Source organism: Chionomys nivalis, chromosome 6 (genome assembly GCF_950005125.1).
Source record: "Chionomys nivalis chromosome 6, mChiNiv1.1, whole genome shotgun sequence".
Lineage (NCBI taxonomy): Eukaryota > Metazoa > Chordata > Mammalia > Rodentia > Cricetidae > Chionomys > Chionomys nivalis.
Window position 1 is genome coordinate 69237062 of NC_080091.1, and position 18784 is coordinate 69255845.

At 42.7% G+C, this 18784-nt stretch overlaps 1 protein-coding gene across 4 annotated transcripts in view; it reads left to right on the forward strand.

Annotated features, from left to right (window-relative positions):
• Positions 1–13184, forward strand: part of Slc30a9 (solute carrier family 30 member 9) — a 65757-nt gene extending 52573 nt beyond the window's left edge. For all 4 annotated transcript variants that reach the window (XM_057771753.1, XM_057771756.1, XM_057771754.1 and 1 more), the window contains 4 exons: positions 434–599; positions 4268–4397; positions 5941–6054; positions 7782–13184. In XM_057771753.1, coding sequence (XP_057627736.1) covers positions 434–599; positions 4268–4397; positions 5941–6054; positions 7782–7826 — 455 coding nt within the window. In that variant the 3' untranslated portion in view covers positions 7827–13184. The remainder of the gene's footprint in view (positions 1–433; positions 600–4267; positions 4398–5940; positions 6055–7781) is intronic.
• Positions 13185–18784: the final 5600 nt, after the last annotated feature.

Here is an 18784-nt window from a genome sequence, read left to right on the forward strand (position 1 = left end):
GCCCTTGCTGGCCTAGAACACCCTATATCAGCAGTTCTCACCTGTGGGTCAGTGACCCCCTTGGGTCACATATCAGATATCCTGCATACCAGATATTTACATTATGGTTCATAATAGTAACTAACAAAATTACAGTTATGAAGTAGCAATGAAACAATTTTATGATTGGGGTTACTGCAACATGAGGAACTGTATTAAAGGGTCCCAGCTTTAGGAAGGTTGAGAACCACTGCTCTATATAGACCCAGCTGGCCTCAAACTCATTCTCGAAAATGCTGAGGTTAAAGGCATACACCTGCCCTGCTAATAGTAAGACTGCTAGCAGCTGTTAAAAGAGGTAACTAAAGGAGCCAGGAGTGAATGTCAGAAATCTTGGTTGTTTGCTCTCTAAAGCTCACTGGAATGATAGAAATGTTTTGGTTTCTTCTTTCAGGCAATCCGTTGTATGACAGCCTGGGTTCCTTGGGTGTGGGCACCTTACTAGGTGTGGTCTCGGCATTCCTGATCTACACTAACACAGAAGCACTCCTAGGAAGATCTATACAACCAGAGCAAGTGCAGCGACTTACTGAACTCCTGGAGAGCGACCCCTCAGTAAGGTGAGCCTTGTCTAATGATGCTCTCCAGGTGTCTCACACAAACAGTGAACTGTTCCTCAAGGGAAGAAAGTATATGTAGGAAACCCCTTGTAAGTTTCCTTTATTCAAACTTAAAATACGAAAGTATTTATTCTGTTTCCTGTTTTGGTTTTAATCTGTTTCTGTTGCTGTAATAGAATACCAGAGAGCAGGTAATTTGTAAACAAAAAAGGCTTATTTAGCGCATGATTCTCACACATTCTAGCAGAGTCTTAATGCTGCTGAACTCAAAGTGGAAAGTGAGGACACATATAGACAGAGAGAATGGCGGGGCGGGAGTTGATTTGAGGCAGCTAGCTCCTGGAACTAATGAAATCCTAAAAGCAAGAAATCAGTGTCCTCCAGAGGTGGCATTAATCTACTTGTGAAGGCCCCACCCCACACCACACGTAAGCAATGCTGAAGACACAGCATGAATGTACATACAATGTTATAATTGAAACCCTTGAAATTTAAAAATTGTCTATGCCTGAATTAGTAAAACATTAGTGGTTATTGGACTTATATCCTAAAATCTGTATATTTAAGTTTGCAAGTAATTAGTTAGATCATAATTTGAAGTTGACTATTTCATGTGAAATAGCCCATTCATACTTCTCTACAATACTAACATTGTAGAGTGAGTTGGGAAGTCTCCCCCCGTATGTATGAAGAATTGACACTTGTTATATACTTTTTATTTTTATGTGTGAGGGACATGGTATTTTGTCCACATGTATGTCTGCATACTACATGAGTGGCTTGTGTTTGTGGCACTGTAGTCACAGGTGACTGAGTAAGCCTGTGGTGCTGGTGCTGGGACTTGAACCCGGGTCCTGTGGAAGAACATCCAGCGTTCTAAACCTTTGAGCCATCTTTCCAGCCCCTGTCAGTAACTTCTTTTTCTATATGAATCAGGTTTTGTTTTTTATTGTAGTTGCTATTGTTTTTTATATAATTCCCTTACTTATTATAGACAGTTACACATTTTTTTTTTCCTGTATTACAAACCTTGGGCCTTGAATCTCCGGGGCAAGTCACTTCAGGTGATGTTTCTTACTGGGCTACTTTAGAAGTTTCTGTTTATTTTAGAAACCTTTATTTATCATGTATAATATGTGGGGTTTTTACATGATTCCTTTGAAATGTTTTTCCTTAAGGTTCATAATGCCACATCTTTTGTTTCTGATTATATTTGCTCAAGTCTCTACCCCTACGCCCGCCGCCACTATTTAAAAATAATATTTGTCATTTTGGTTTTATTGGCTTTGTTTGCCCATCCTCCTTTTCATTCATTTTTTTAATCGTTATTCCCTTCGTTCTGGCTGCCTTATGTTTAGTTTGCTCTTCCCCCGTTGTCTTTAGGTGGTAGGATAAGTTTTCTAACTGACTTGGTGCCATTTCAAAGCAGACATTCACAGACAGAACTTGTCCCCAGCCTCTGCTCTCTCTACACCCAGGACTGTTCTCCTGCAGGGTGTTCTCTCCTCTCAAAGCATCTTCTCATTCTGCTTGTTTAAAATTTCATTTTTATTTTTTAAATTAACATATAATGATTATATGTATTTATGATATTTCACTACATTTGTGTAGCATCTGATGATTAGTGGATCAGATCCGTGGGTATTTGTGCACTTGAAATACTCTGTTAGGCAGGAAATTTTTCGTAGATGTTAGTAGTGTTAACTGGTTTATCGCCTTCAAAACTCAGTCTTCCTACTGATTTCATGCAACATGAAAATATCTCACCTTTGTCCATTTTTGTTTGTTTTGGTGCAATTTTGCACTATTCTAATTAAAAGCTAGTAAAAGAACTCAAGCAAACGTGAGTTGTGTCCAAGAATGAAGATACATGGATGATATCATTGGAAACTAGCAGTGCTGGTGATCGAAATTCATGCAGTTGCTTTTTCTTTTTTTTTTTTTTTCTTTAACAGTGTATTAGTTACCTATTGCAGTACGACATCTAGTCCAAAGCTTAGTGGTTTAGGCAATGTCTATTATCTGATAGTATCTGTAGTAAGGGATTCAGGCTCTGCATGTGTGGCTCCCCTGCTTCAGTCTTTCTCAAGGACTGTATGCTACATGATTGACTTGTGTCCTAGGAAAGGGGCTGATTGCAAGCTTTTTGATATTGGCAAGACTAGATCCTTTGCCACGTGATGGCAGTGTGCTTAGTCAAAATGTGTAAGCTGATGAGCACTTATTGAATGTGAACAAGAAAACAGTGACAGACACTTGCCTGATAAGGGAAATGACGTCCCATCACTCTGCTAGATTCTCTTGGTGCATCTGAGGAGAGGGGATCACACAGGATAGAGGAGGCACTGATCAGCAGGAAGATCTTAGAGGCTGCTTGACACAGAGAGCTTTTTCTCTGCAGTTAGCTCCAAGGACATAAGGAGCAACCTCATCAGAATAGCATCAGCCATTCTTTAAGTATTAAACGAAGAAAGACACATCACAGTGCTTTGTGAGGGCAGAATGCAAACAAATGGAAAAATAAGACAATATCTTGCCAATCTGGACAGATTTTATTTTTAACTTGAGTGTCTGTAGCTTTGGAGCCATTGGGTCATTTGTTCTCATGTCATCCCAGGAAGTTAATAAAGCTTCTCATGTGGATTAGGAATCGTGGACTCAGTCAATTCAAGATCACTCAGAAATTAGAATCCAGGGTTGTAATAGCATGTAGAGTTTTCAGGATGCAGGCTTTATTTCTTATGTATTATATAAATAATATGTATTTCTTAGATATTATTTCTTATGTAAAGAAAGCAGATTGGACTCATCACAGGTAGAGGGTTCTCAACAGTTCCCTAGGGGAGATTTGCTCCTTGGGGGTTAAGGTTGGAAGGAAGCAAGCAGTTGATGCTTCATCTCCACTCCTTCTGGAAGGGAGGCAGACCTGTGCGGTAGACTCCTGGAGGCGAGGAGCCCTGGTGAGCCAGGGCACTAGCTGGGCGGCCTGAGAAAACCACCTTCTGTAGATACAGATGCCGCCTTATGATTGGCCTTAGTTGGAGCCATCCATTCCATGATTGCCTTCCTGTCTGTGCCGCATTGAGCTTGAGCATGCGCTCATCATTGCCCTCATCGGTCCTGAGCATTAGTTTTATTCAGCCCGTTCTAACAGTAACTGCATGCCAGCCAGCACATGAGCCATGTACACCTGTGGCAGAGCTCGCTTGCTCTGCTGTGCACTGGCGCTGGTTTGAACCTCATGACCACAGAGAAGGAAGGGAGGGAGGGAAGGAGGGATAAGGAAGGTTTGCATACTCAAAGATACTGTTATCAACAAAAATTTTATTTTTATAAATGTTGAGAAATTAAGTAGATAGACTATGGGACGGTTTATAAGATTAACTTGATACTGATTAACTTGATACTATTTTGGAAAAGCACTTTAGAATTAGTAATTTTTTAATATACAAACTTTATAACTCATGTATGTAAATTATTATAAAACAATATTTATTATGCTTATTCTTTTGTATGGCATTATGCACAGAAACCAAACTAGATGGTCAGTCTTAGAAAGTGATGAGCTTGGTGGTAAGTGGTCTGCAGTATTGCTGGGGAAGCCGAATTCTCTGCCGTGAGAGTATAGATGTTACACTCAGCCTTACCTGTATTGTTATTAATTACAGGGCAATCCATGATGTTAAAGCTACAGATCTGGGCTTAGGAAAAGTCAGATTTAAGGCAGAAGTCGATTTTGATGGACGAGTTGTTACACGATCATACTTGGAAAAGCAGGATTTTGACCGCATGATGCAAGTAAGCTTCTGTAGCCCACCATTTTAAAGTCACTTTTTGTCTTTATTGTCTTAGAGTCACTTCAACTGTGAACTTCTTAGTTCCCAAGTCTGTTAGAGAACTTTTTTTTATAGTGGGTCAGAGGAGACAGCCAAATGAACAAATGTAATCATTAAGTTGTTAATACTTGTTACATCTTGTTACATATTTTATGTAATCTACTCTCAATAACCCTGTATGGTGATGAAATAACAGGTTCTAACGTACAGACAGACTTAACAGACTAATTAGCTTATCTAAGGTTTCAGAACCAGGAAGTCACATGAATCTGATCTTTGACTCCAGATCTATACTTTTTATTAAGAATATAATAGCACACCTGCCCACTTTGCTGTTTTATTTTCTGTGAATTAAGTTACCAGAATCCAAAACTGGTGAGTAGAAAAATAAGTGTAAACTTTAAATTGCGTTTCTGAGTAGTTTGTTGGTTCCCAAGACATGAATGTTCCTTCCCTTAGCATAGCCAATCTGTGTGTGCCACTCAAGCTGAGCTGGTGCAGGAGAGGAGAGGTGTGTTCATTTAACTTGTATATTGTTACAGTTGTATTTTATTATTATTGTTAATCTGCTATGCCCAATTAATTGATTCAATTTTATCATTGGTATGGATTTTGTATATGAAAAAAAATAAGATGTTTAAGATCTCTGTGCTGTTGGGATAAAACCTCAAAGATAAAGGGTTGTAATTTAGGAGACAATTTGTAGAAGCCAGCAGTGATCAGAACAAGTATTACTTCTTGGTTTGTCAGATCTTAACACCTACTATGTTGATTGAGTATCCTAGATAAAAAATACTAGGGAACTGAAATGTCCGCCATTTGATCTTTTTTTTTTTTTGGTTTTTCGAGACAGGGTTTCTCTGTGGTTTTGGAGCCTGTCCTGGAACTAGCTCTTGTAGACCAGGCTGGTCTCGAACTCACAGAGATCCGCCTGCCTCTGCCTCCCAAGTGCTGGGATTAAAGGCGTGCGCCACCACCGCCCAGCTTTATTTAATCTTTTTTTAATAGTTGTACACATTGAGTTCTTAATCCAAATGTCAAAAGGCCTGGTGTTTGGCTTTGCTGTTGTCATTTTGTTTGTTTGAACCATGGTCTGGTGTAGCCTAGGCTGGCCCCGAACTCCCTGTGCACCTCTGAATAACTGAACTTCTGCGGCTCTTGCACCTCCTTCCGAGTGCTAGGATTTCAGGCATGTGCCACCATGCCTCGTTTATGTACTCTGGGGACGGAGATTTTGTGACTTAATCCCCTTTGAATTGTTTACTTGCCATACTGAAGTAAAGGTTAGCTACTTTTATTATTCCGGAAGGTTGTTGTCCTGGTCGTACTTGGGGAACAGTCTTTGCCTTTGCCTGCAGTTGTAGCGCTCTCCCTGCAGAGCATTACTTCTGAGCTGCTTAGAAACAAGGGATTCATATATATATATATATACACACACACACACACACACACACACACCACTGTCATTTTAAAATTCTGTTTTTCTGCTTTCATTTTCTTTATAGGAAATTCAAGAAGTAAAAACTCCTGAACAATTAGAGGCCTTTATGCTTAAACACGGAGAAAACATTATTGACACTCTAGGAGCTGAAGTGGACAGGCTCGAGAAGGAGCTGAAAGTAAGAGTTGTCAATAATTATCTTCTGATAACAACAGCCGCTTTGGGAGTCCTTATTCTGTGTAGATACCATGCAAAGTGCGTCACGTGTGTATGTGTGTACTCTATTTTATCGCATAAAGTAATTTGCAGGCAGGATTTGATAGGTTAATGACACTCAACCAGTAAAGTAGGGAATAATGGTTTAAACCTCTTGTTCAACTCCAAATTCAGTATTTTTATCACAGTTCTTCCTAGCTTGCATTTAAGGTAGTAAAAGGTATTTTGTCTTTAAATAGAAAACATTTCAAAAAAATTCTAGAGAAAAATAAAAGGAAAACTTGAGACGTTAGTCAGAAGCAGAAAGACTGGGATATAGACTGATCATGCCCTTAAACTAGCCTGTGCTTGCTTCTGTCTGATTGGAGGCGGTTACTTTATTAGCTTTGTTACTGCTAGTACTGCTTCAGATGGTTTTTGAAAAGGCTTACTTATTTTTACTTTATATGTATGCATGTTTTGCCTACATGTGTGTCTGTCTGTGTACCATACATGTAAAGTGTCTGCAGAGACCAGAAGTTGCCTACATGTGTGTCTGTCTGTGTACCATACATGTAAAGTGTCTGCAGAGACCAGAAGAGGGCATCAGATCCTCTGGAACTTGAGTTACAGACAGTTGTGAGCTACTTGAGGCTTCTTGGGACTGAACCTGGGTCCTCTGTAAGAGCAGTAAGTGCTCTTATTTACTGATCTGTCTCTCCAGTTATTTCACCGTGAGTAGAAAGGATTAGAAGCCAGCAGCTGTCTTAATAGAAAACAGGTAGATTTCCTTATCTGTCTCTGCATTCAGTCTGTGATGCATTTTCATAGTTTTGATTAAAGAACATGAAGTATTATTCTACTTGTTTGCTGGCTAATCTGAGTCTAGCCTCAGGGTCAGAGAAAGCCTTGTGTGTGCATACGTGTGTGTGGGTGTGTGTTTAATCACTTCATTGTAAAGAACTTTCAAATAATTGGTCATTGTGGCATATGCTTTTATTCCCAGCAGAGGAAGACAGATCTCTATAAGTTTAAGGCCAGCTTCTTCTACATTTTAAGTTGCAGGAGAGCCAGAACTATGTAGAGAGACCCAGTCTCAAACAAACAAACAAAATCCCAACAACAACAACCAAAAAAAAAAAAAGAAATCACATAGTTAAATTAATGTAAGCCACTCAAGCAAGCACTTGTGCCGACCCAGAGCCTATACATCCCAGTGAACGTTTGTGTAATTACAGTCGCCATTGCGAAGCTGGGGGTGCTTCCCTAGCAATTACATTTTAATTGTGTGTGTGTGTTGGGTAAGGACAGGCTTAGTTAAAAAACTTATCTCTACTTCTTTTAGCACAATGCTTGCCCTCGACTATATGGACAACTAAACTATATTAAGCAGTGTTTTAAATGTTTTAGTTCTGATTGATATTGTTTTGCAGTGATTTTCTTTTCACTATGCAAAGGGGCATTAGGGTTTTGGTGCTTCCATGATTGACATATACAAGATCTGTCTTTGTATTAGCACAAGAACAGACTCAGAGAGGCAGGGTTACTTCCTGTATGGTTCATAGTATATTCACATTGATGGTTTCTTATGCATAGACTCCACTTGATAGGACAGTAAATGCTTTTAGTTGCTCTAGCGACCAGAAAGAATTTTTTAAAATGGGGTGGAGGGTGTTGCTGTGAATAATGTGGAGTTTTTTTTCTTTGCAGAAACGAAATCCTGAAGTTCGGCATGTAGATCTAGAGATCCTATAGGTCTGATGAATGAGTCACTTGGGACACAGAGACATCTTCCTCCCCACTGAAGGGGAATCGGTGCCGTCCAGAAGCTGTGCTTCTTAAGATGGATGGGATATTTCATGTGCTGAGCAATCGAAGAGGCCGCAGAACTAAAACTCCTTTCTTCTAATCATGTCTTCATGCTTCTGTAGGGACCTTGGCTGCTTAGATCACCCACAGTTCTCATTTTAGCCGGTTGGTATCGACCGTGAATCATGTTTCCTTTCTTAACATGGTAAAGTAAGTGTTCCCCATGGACTTGTAACTTCGGGTACCTCTGAAGATTTTAGTCCATTGAAGTCTTCTAATCTTGAATACTCTGGCTAAACCTTGTTGTGTGGTTTTCAAACAGTCACCGTGTTTTGAGGTCTGTCTTTCCTGCCCAGTTGGGAAAGTATTTCTGTATACTTTGTGGTTTCGACCTGAACACTGAGAGGCGCACTCTCCTAACTTCGTTATCCACAGATGTTCATTCCAGAAATGGCGCAGTCCTGAATGGAGGGAGACGTTTTAGCATCTTCTGGATCATAGTAGTTGCCACTTTGTAAACTTTCTTCTTTCTCCTTCATTTTTTCCTTATTTGGCTTAATTTTTGTAATGTTAAAGACACGATCCTGGACGTGTAACTCCTTTTTTAAACTGGCTTCAGTGCCAGACTGTTTATTTACTGGGAATGACTCATTTTTAAATGTCCTAACTTGCTGTAAAGTGGACTAGAAGTATTTATAATTTTACAGGCAGGATAGCATTTTGTTTTTAATTTATTTAAAAGAAGGCACTACTTATGTAAATCTGAATTGTGGGATACTTTTTGCTTTGAGGGAGAAGTAAATCTCTTACACTGAAACTCGTGTGGCGGTTTTGTGTGCTGTCGGGACCAGCTGTGCGTCTGTGTCCTGAACATTAAGTCGGGCGCTGAGCGGAGTTCACTGCTGTAACACATTATGTGAGCAGATAGCTCACTGATGACTGCAAAGTAGCAGGGGAAGAAATGTTCAGTTTAGTAACTGAAGACTCAGTAAGAAGCTGCAGCTGTCACCGCCCAGACAGCTCAGAGATATGCGAGCAGCGAGCATCGTTCATACGAGCAGTGGCTGCTCTCTGGGCGAGAGCGCTGGGGGCACAGCCCTGACAGCTCTGGAGTTCAGTGTCTCCAGACTTTCTGAGATGGAGATTTGTGAATTACAGCAAACTGTAATGTGGAAACAAAAAATAAACCTCTGCTTAAAGGTTATGTTAGAGTAGTTTTTGATCCAGAAATGACAGTTGGTAGGAAATTGTGAGGATTTATGCAGTGCTTTGTGTAACCATAGGGAGCATGCTTATTACCCTTTGGGTTTTGTTGCTGAGTTCTTTCTATGGAGGTCAGGCCAGCCTGGAACTCGCGGCATATAGCTAGTCTCTCTGAAGACATAAAATTGGGGCCAGCTTGCCACCAAACCTGCCAACCCAGGTTTGATCTCCAGGACCCACTTATGGATGGCGAGAACTGAGCGCTCTGTGTGTGCCATGGTGTGCCCCTTCCCACATTTATGAAATTACCTTTTTAAAGAAATAAAATGCTTGTGCTGGGGTGGAGCTCACTAGTAGAGTATTTGTCCGGTATGTACAAAACCTGTGCTTGACCCATGCCCGTAACAGTCAGACAGCGTAAGTAACACATAGGACTTGCTTCTCTGGTCTACAGTTCCGGAACCTTCTTTCTTAACTGTCCTCACCTATCACGACTCCCCTGTGGTTTCAGTTTCTTCCCGCATTGCACACTCCCCACTCGTCTTTCCGTGCCCCTGCCACAGGGAAAGTGCTGAGCTATATCCTGCTTCCTCACATAACTGGGCAGCAATAATTAATCCCCCTTTAAGCCCCTCAAAACAGACATCTAGAAGTTATTCCAAGTCGCGTAGTTTTTGAACCTGAAGCAGTGCCTGCTGTAGCACACACAGGCATGTAGTGAGTTCTCCAGAACCTGGAAGGCTGGCTGTGGCGTCCCAGCTCTGCCATCCCGTTCTCCTGCGGGGAGGAGGCAGGCACAGGAGAGTAGAGGGCAGGCTGAGGGGAGCAGCAAAGAGACCATCTCAAACACGGCGAACTGCAAGGAGCAAGACTGTCGTTTGGTCCCTCCCCATACATGTGCATACAACATTGTCCTCATATGAATAAGTACGCATGTACATGCTTATGCAGAAAGATCAGTTCTCCTATTCCTTTGAATTTTTAGATCTGATTCAGGTTAAGAGTATAACCCTAAATGGTAATTTGCACAATGTCTTTCTAGTTCTGGTATTTTAAAGTTTGTTTGTATAAATCTGACATATCTGTAAGTATATGTGAAACCAGAAAATGTATGATCTCTATTTACTTTAAAACCAGGGCCAGTGAGATGGCTTAGGTAAAAACACTTGCTGCTAAGCTGGATAACCTGGAACACACATCTGTTAAATGCTATGCACCAAAGCAAGGCTTAGAGAAATATTTAATTAGAGGAAAACATGGGAATTTGGAGAAACTAGATCTTAGTTTTAAAGAAAGAGGCACAAATTTCCTGGCTTTAATCACAGCCTATAGCGTGCATACGGGCGGGCGCATGTGCATCACAGCATGTTGTGTGGAGGTCAGAAGGCGACTTGCAGCACGTGGTCCTCTGCTTCCACCTGCGCCTGAAGCAGAGCTTCTCTCATTTCTGCGCCTGTGCCCCATGAGCCTCCCGTAGCTCAGTATAGGTTGGGATTACAGACTTGAGCCACCACACCAAGTATTTTTACATGGCTTCCAGGGGTGGTTTGTGGGGCAAGCACTCCTATCCTGTGGGCCATCTTGGCAGTCCAGGAAACATTGTTTTAAGTGGAGCATCTTGGTGGCCAGTAGTATCCGTTGTCAAAGAGGTAGGATCCTGAATGTATGCTAAGGAGCGCCTGCATTAGAGTCACATTGGAAAATTTCCATAATTCCTCAAAAGAAAGTTAATCCTGATCGCCTAGTGCCCCTGAGTCATCGAGAGAACAGAAGGGAAGGTTTGAATTCTCAGTGCACAGCTTTCCCGTGCCATTTTAGTTAGCTCATAGCTGGAGTATACTTCTGCTCAAATTATGCCATCTACAGAAAGACTGACAGAAAAGCCACAGAGAGTTTATATCACCTCAGATCACGTCTGTAAAGTCTTGGTGACATGTCTCTAAAATGTGATGACCCCCAGTTTGCCAAACTGTCAGAAGTCAGTGAGGGGAAGAACTGAAGGTAGAGTGTCCGTTCAGCTGGCTACCCCCGAGTCCCTCATCCTGCCTGAGACGGAACTTCACTATATATTGAAGATTGGTCGGCTCCTTTATATCTGTAGTTTCTAGCTTGCCTCCCTAGACTATGGAGAAAGGCAATTTTCATTGCTGTTACATAGTGTGTCCTCTGTCTGACTTGACTGAGATAAGATGGTCCTGGCCCCTCAGGATACCTTTTTCCTTAGTTGATACGGAAGTAAGAGCAACTCACCTCTTACTTTGGGATTTTTTTCCCCTAGTAAATTAATGTTTTTTGAATATGTATGCTCTTTATCTTATATGCTAAAGAGCTTAACTCTAGAATGTCACATTTCACTCTGAAAGATGATCACACCTTCTGACAGAATTTGTCATTCATTGTCCTTGTTACCTAGTAAATATTTTCTTGGTTTTACAGAATTCAGCAATAATTATTAGCATATGGTGAGGATACCTTGTGTTTGCTAGAGAACCCAGAAGGTTCTGTCTCTTAGTTATGTGCTGTTGTACTTTTGTTAAAGCGGGATCACCCACCCGTTTAGCTGGACTGCTGTAGGGTGTGGTGATGGGGACTGAACCCAGAGCTCATGCTTGCTAGCCCATGCTTGACTAGAGCTGAACCTGCAGCACTGAGGACTACGATCTAGAGCCAGCCTCTGCTGCGCTTCAGGGTGGATCTCAGACCATCCCGAAGGGATACTAGCTTTATATTCTTTCTCATGAACAACTAAGCTAATTTTATCATCGGTATTTTGAGAGGGTGTAGTTATCTCTCCAAATTAAAAACCTATTGAAAATAGAAGCGTTATAGTTTAGAATTTTGGAGAAAAATACAGAATGTGTATACTCCAAATATGGATTCACTCATGTACTCTGTCTTTCCCTCCGTCTACAAGGGTTGTAAAAGCTCTGTATACTAGTGAAGCTCTTCTGCTTAAAAAGTGCTCAGCAAGATTGCAGAGATGTCTTGGTTTCTCACGAGCTCCTGCTCTTCCCCAGCTCCTACATCAAGTTGCTCAAGCATCTGTAACTCCAGTTCCTGGAGATCTGGTGCCCCCTTCTGGCTTCTGAGTGCATCACACACACGAGTCGTTCATATACATACATGCAGGTACTCAAACATGAAAAAAAAAATCTTTTTAAAGAAAAACTAGAATTTAAGAATAAAAAGCGCTCAACCAGCTGCCTGTTTTGTGTTAACTGAGAGTTACTGCATTTCTAGGAGGATGTGTTATGTTCGCCTGTGGTATCTACTAACAACAGAGCTCTGTTTAGAGGAGGTCCAGCTAAGTCCTCGGTTGCACTGGTCACATTTTATGTGCTCTGCAGCCAGTGTGATTACCGGCCACTGTGTTGCACAGGGTGGGTAGGTTTAGGACACTTCTCTTGTGCCTGGCAGATCCTTCCAGTGTGGTAGTCCGAATGTCTTTACTATGTAGCCATGGATACTGCACAACAATAGAAGCCAAGCTGCTTTTAGAGGCAGAGGAAGGAATGGTAGCTTTCTGTCTTAGTTAGGGTGTCTACCTGGGACGCGACACCTTGACTAAAGCAACTCATATAAAAGAAAGGAATGTGGGCTTGCTTACAGTTTCAGAGTGCTCCCACACTCCCCCATGCGGCGCAGCTAGCTGAGAACTTCACAGCATGATCCTCTGGGCTTGGTATGAACTTTTGAAACTTCAAAGCCCACCCAGTGACACAGTTCCTCCAACAAGGCCACACCTTCGGATCTTAATCCTTAAATAGTTCAGCAACTGAGGGCTAAGTGTGCAAATATATGAGCCTACAGGGACTATTCTCATTCAAACCACTATGCCCCCCCCCATGTGTTAGTATGTGTGCTGTGCAAGTTTATGTGTGCAGGTGCACATAGGCCTGAAAATGACGTTGTCTTCTGTTGCCTTCTTACTGAACCCATAACTCACCAGCTGTAGCTAGTCTGGCTCGGCAGCCTGTCCCCGGGTCTGGGGCATTGGGATTACAGGTGTTCATTGGGCCTGCCCAGCTTTTCCGAGGCACTGGGAATCAAAATGCGGGTCCTCCTCACACTTGTAAGGCAAGCACGCACTTTATCCGCAGAGCCATCCCCATGGTTCAGCTTGGCTCTGACAAAATTGTATTGCTATAAATAATTAGCCTGTGGGCCATTTAAGGATACTTTGTACAAGTAAATTTGTCATTTTGAAAATGAAGCTTTTGAACTCCCGTCTCTTGTTCATAATCGTGCTAAACATTCCGGAACAAACCGGCCCTAAAATATGTTCTTGAGCCCTCAACACTTCCTGCCCAGCCTAGCAAATGATGTCATTCTGTGTTCATGTGAGTTTACTCAGTGTCCACCTAAGCACTCGGTGAGTTTGCAGACGTCACCAAAAGCTTTCACAGGTGAGAGCCGGGGCAGATGTGCCCAGCTAATGCAAAAGGAGTTTCGGGTCTACAAGAAATGAACTCTTGAATGGTGTGTAAATTACGTCTATGTTGGGAGGAGCTCTCACTGATGACGTGCTACTCCACAGTGCGCGCCTGTCATCTGCTCCGATGAATCCTATTTGAAAGAAATGGACTCTCAGCCACTCCTGAAACTCTGATGGGTCAGTTGAGGTCTGTAGGGCATTAAAGGGAATGCAAATGTTTGAAGAGGCAAGGAATCACTTGAATGCATCTAATTTTCTTACCACATTTCCTTTTTTGATTTTAACTTGGGGGCTAGAGAGCTGGCTCAGTGGTTAAGAACACTAGCTGTGCTTCCAAAGGACCCAGGTTTAATTCCCAGCAACCACACGGCAGCTTGCAACCTTCTCCAACTCCCAGGGGATCCAGTGCCCTCCTCTGGCCTCTGGGCATTTCATGCACCTTGTGTACAGACATACATGCAGGCAAAACACCCATGCATATAGAATGAAATCAGTTCTGTCATTTATGTTGTGAGGGTGGGGGTGGGCGGCCGATGCTATGGCACACACATGATGGGCAGAGGACAGCTTTCCCTCTGGCTGACAGGGTCTGCCCTTTATTATTATTATTATTATTATTATTATTATTATTATTATTATTATTATTATTATTGATGCTGTACTGTGTACTTCTGGCTGGCTGACCAGAACTTCTGGGCAGTTCTGTCTCCAACTCCAGTCTTGCTAGAGAAACGCTGGAGGCATAGATGCATGCCACCATGTTTGGATTTTGTTTTTTTTCTTTTGAGACAGGGTTTTTCTATGCATCTCTGGCTGTCCTGGAACTTGCTCTATAGACCAGGCTGACCTTGAACTCTCTGATCCTCACCTGCCTGTGCCTCTGGAGTGCTGGGATTCAAGGCGTGTGCCACCACCGCTGGCCATGTTTGGCTTCTTATGTGCCTTCTAGGGATTGAATTTGTATTTTTGTCATGTTTGCATGGCTGTTTTTACCTGCTGAGACATCTCACTGGTCTATTTTCTGTATTCATTAAGAACCTATATCAAAAATTTACTGAACAGCTGTGATGGACATGTGCCAGTTGGACCCTTCTAGAAGGAAGGTGATCGTAGTGTTACTACCTACATAAGATGACTCATTCTTAATAGTCTAGGGTGCTGGGTATTGCATGCTGGTCATCCCCTTACCTAGGAACCAGGGCAGCATGTGGCTGGGGCCTTGGCTTTCTTGGAGCCACTAAGGCCATGCCTCAGAACAGCAATGGCCAGGCTAGCTCTAATACAGAAGATGCTAGAATCCTAATCTGAGCCCGCTTAGAGAGAAACACCCCGAGTTTATACTTAGAAGATTCACTTATACTTCCTAAGCAATTGTAGTAATCTTGACCAAATTCCTGGATTTTGATAAATGTAACAGTTCTTACTCATTTTAAGAAAACACATAGAATAGTGATTCCCAACCCCTAGCAGAAAAAAAAAACAAACAAAAAAAAAACAAACATAAAAACAAACCAAAAATATCCTTTAGAGACTGACCTCCTTCCTGCTTTTCACTGCTTTTTGGATTGTCTAGGCATTCCCTTAGCTCACTTGCACTTACTGACGTGGTCTTCTCACACCAGTAGTGTCCACCTCATTGCGCCAAATGTTTGTCCCTGTCCCACCTTCTTCATCTTCTCCCTGCTTTGTTTTTGGCTGTAGCACTTCCTGGCTTACTCTTGTTCATCCCCACCAGAATGTAAGGTTCTCGAGAGCTGGCTTTCTAAAGATCAAGGTACTCAGTAACTCTGACCAAGATGGAATAGTATCTCATGCTTGGTGGTTGGTTCCAAATGGTAGAAGAGGAAAAAGACACATGCTATGAAGGACTGCACAAGAAGGGGACCCCGAAGATGGTCATCAAACAGTATAAAAGTGTGCCTCTCAAATTGTTTAAGTGAATTCATACTAATTTTCACATGACAGAACTGTATGTATGAAGACACTCCGACATCCTGGTGGGTGTGCAAGTCACCGTCTGTCTGGAGGATAATTTGGCAGATATGAAGCACTTAAAAAAAAAAAAGCCCGCCTTTAATCCCAGCACTCGGGAGGCAGAGGCAGGCGGATCTCTGGGAGTTCGAAGCCAGCCTGGTCTACAAGAGCTAGTTCCGGGATAGGCACCAAAGCTACAGAGAAACCCTGTCTCGAAAAACCAAAAAAAAAAAAAAAAACAAAACAAATAAAAAAAGCCATGACCTTCGACCTAGTCTTTCCACTTCTAGAAGCATAGATGCCACAGTTTGGATATAAAATGTACCCAATTCCCCCCCCCCAAAAAAAATATTGAAGGCATGGCCCCCAGCTGATGTGATTGAATGTTGATTAGATCCTGGAAACTAAATGGCTGTCAGGAGGTGGGTCCAGTTGGGGGAGCAGGTTGGTGTGGGAAGTCCTTCTGTCTATGTGTTGCTTTTGTTTGATTAATGAATAAAGAAACTTCTTTGGCTTGTAATAGGGTAGAATAGAGCTAGGCAGGGAAAACTAAACTGAATGCTGGGAGAAAGAAGAGTTGAGAGGCCACGTAGCCCCACCAGAGACAGATACTGGACAGAACTTTACCCAGTTAGCCACAGCCACGTGGCGATACACAGATTAATAGAAATGGGTTAAATTAAGATGTAAGAGCTAGCCAATAAGAAGCTAGAACTAATAGGCCAAGCAGTGACTTAATTAATACATTTTCTGTGTGGTTATTTTGGGGCTGAGCAGCCGGGAACAAACAAGTGGCCTCCTACAACAGCAGGTCACCTGGCCATGCCTTTCAAGGGCTTGTCTCGAGTCCTTCTGACAATGCCTCCCATCTGCTATGAGGCTCACCATACTCCTTCCTCCATGTCATCACATCTACCTTATAACAGACCTGAAAGCACGGAGCAAGCCAACTACAGGAGGAAGCCTCTGAAACCATCAGCAAAAATAAACCCTACCTACATTTAAGTTGTTTCTTGAGTGTTTTTTTTTTTTTTTTTTTCTGGTTTTTCAAGATAGCGTTTCTCTGTGTAGCTTTGGAACCTGTCCTGGAACTCGCTCTAGACCAGGCTGACCTCACACTCACAGAGATCTGCTTGCCTCTGCCTCCTGAGTGCTGGGATTAAAGGTGCCACCACCGCTGGACTGTTTCTCGGTATTTTGTCACAATCTAAGCAACAGCTAACGGGAGGCTTTCTTTCAACGTGGAGAGAGACCAGCTCGGTAGATCAGCATATCTGCAAGACTGAATACAGCTATTCTCCCTTACTTGTGCTTTGTTATCAGTGGAGTTTGTTTCCTAAAATAACTAAAAATATTAAACGCAAAATTCCAGAATATCTGCTGTTCTGTGTTCGTGACGACATCAGTGTCCTGCCTCATTCTACCCAGGACGTGAACCTTACCTATTTTATTAGGATTGTAAATTATGTCATTCCAAGGACCAGATAGAGCCTTGCTTCTCAAACTTTACCCTTTTTAGAACTCACTTGGGAATCCTGTTAAAGGGACATTTTTCAAGTTTATTGAGTGCAGAGGGAATCTGTCTTCCTACCAAGCTCTTGGCTCATGCTCTGCGCTTTCAGTAGCAAGGACTACATGCCCCGTGTCTAGATAACCCAGCCTGTGTGTGCAGGAGTGTAAGGACTAGGCTCCCCGTGTCTAGATAACCCAGCCTGTGTGTGCAGGAGTGTAAGGATTACATGCCCCGTGTCTAGATAACCCAGCCTGTGTGTGCAGGAGTGTAAGGACTAGGCTCCCCGTGTCTAGATAACCCAGCCTGTGTGTGCAGGAGTGTAAGGATTACATGCCCCATGTCTAGATAACCCAGCCTGTGTGTGCAGGAGTATAAGGACTAGATGCCCCGTGTCTAGATAACCCAGCCTGTGTGTGCAGGAGTGTAAGGACTAGATGCCCCGTGTCTAGATAACCCAGCCTGTATGTGCGGGAGTGTAAGGACTAGATGCCCCATGTCTAGATAACCCAGGCTGTGTGTGAGGGAGTGTAAGGACTAGGCTCCCCGTGTCTAGATAACCCAGTCTGCACATGCGCGAGTGTCTCTTCTCCAGTAGACCCGAGAAGTCCTATATAGATCACGAATGTAAGACTGAAACACTGTCCGAAAGGAAAGCCATTGTGACTTGTCTTGTTTAGGAAACGTGTGCATTAGGCATGTATCACTGTGACAGAATGCATCTTGTAGACAACCTGAAATGAACATTAGTTTTGGATCCAGTTTAAGAGGTATGAGTCCATAGTGAGCGGGTCCCATTGCTTTTGGGCCTGGGGTTAGACAGACCCGAGAGCAGACCATAGCGGTGGGGACCCAAGGCAAGCAAAGCTGCTCTGTTTGCTGCTCTTGTTACTTTTATGACAGGGGCTCCTTACCCCAAATCCATTAAGCCATGATTCATAAGTGGCTTCATTCATCAAACACACATGACCTGGTCACATTCCTGAAGGTCCACCTCTGAACACTGATGTAGCAGGGACCAAACCTTCAACATGGGAGAGGTTTTTTTTGTTTTGTTTTGTTTTGTTTTTCCCAAAAGGGGCAGTTAAGATCCAACTCCTGCTGGGCAGTGCCTTTAATCCCAGCACTCAGGAGGCAGAGGCAGGTGGATCTCTGTGAGTTCGAGGCCAGCCTGATCTACAAAGTGAGTTCCAGGACAGCCAGGGCTATTACACAGATAGTTTCCAAAATATGAGCCTAAGAAAATGTCGATGGCATTTTTAATAAGTATCATATGATTGTCTCTTTGAGACGAGGTCTTGCTACATATGCTGTGTTGGTTTGCAGTTCACTATGTACCTCAGGCTGGCCTCATGGCTGTGACTCTCCTTGTCCAGGTCCTCCCAAGCATGACAGCTGCAACGGTGCATGGTGATGGCTGGTTTAAAATGTTCTCTAACAAGGCTGCCGTTTTCACGGCATGCTTGGGGCACCTGCTTGACAGTTGGTGGGAGTGTCTGAGATCTTTCCTTTTTAAAAAGAGGCTTGATGAAATGATGGGGAGCTTCATCTTCTGAAGATAAACTTGATTCTTTTTGGAGGCAGTCAAAGCCAGTGAATCTGAGGCTGATGAATACGGTGGATGAGTAAGCAGGTTATTATTTTGCGTTCAAAGAGAAGGAACACTGATAAAGTGTATGCTGCGTGTGTGGATCACTAGCTCTTTTCACAGTGGGATCCCCACTCCCTCACCTCAGGTTATTAAAGTGAATTCATGGTCTGATGGCTTAGTGGGTAAAGACG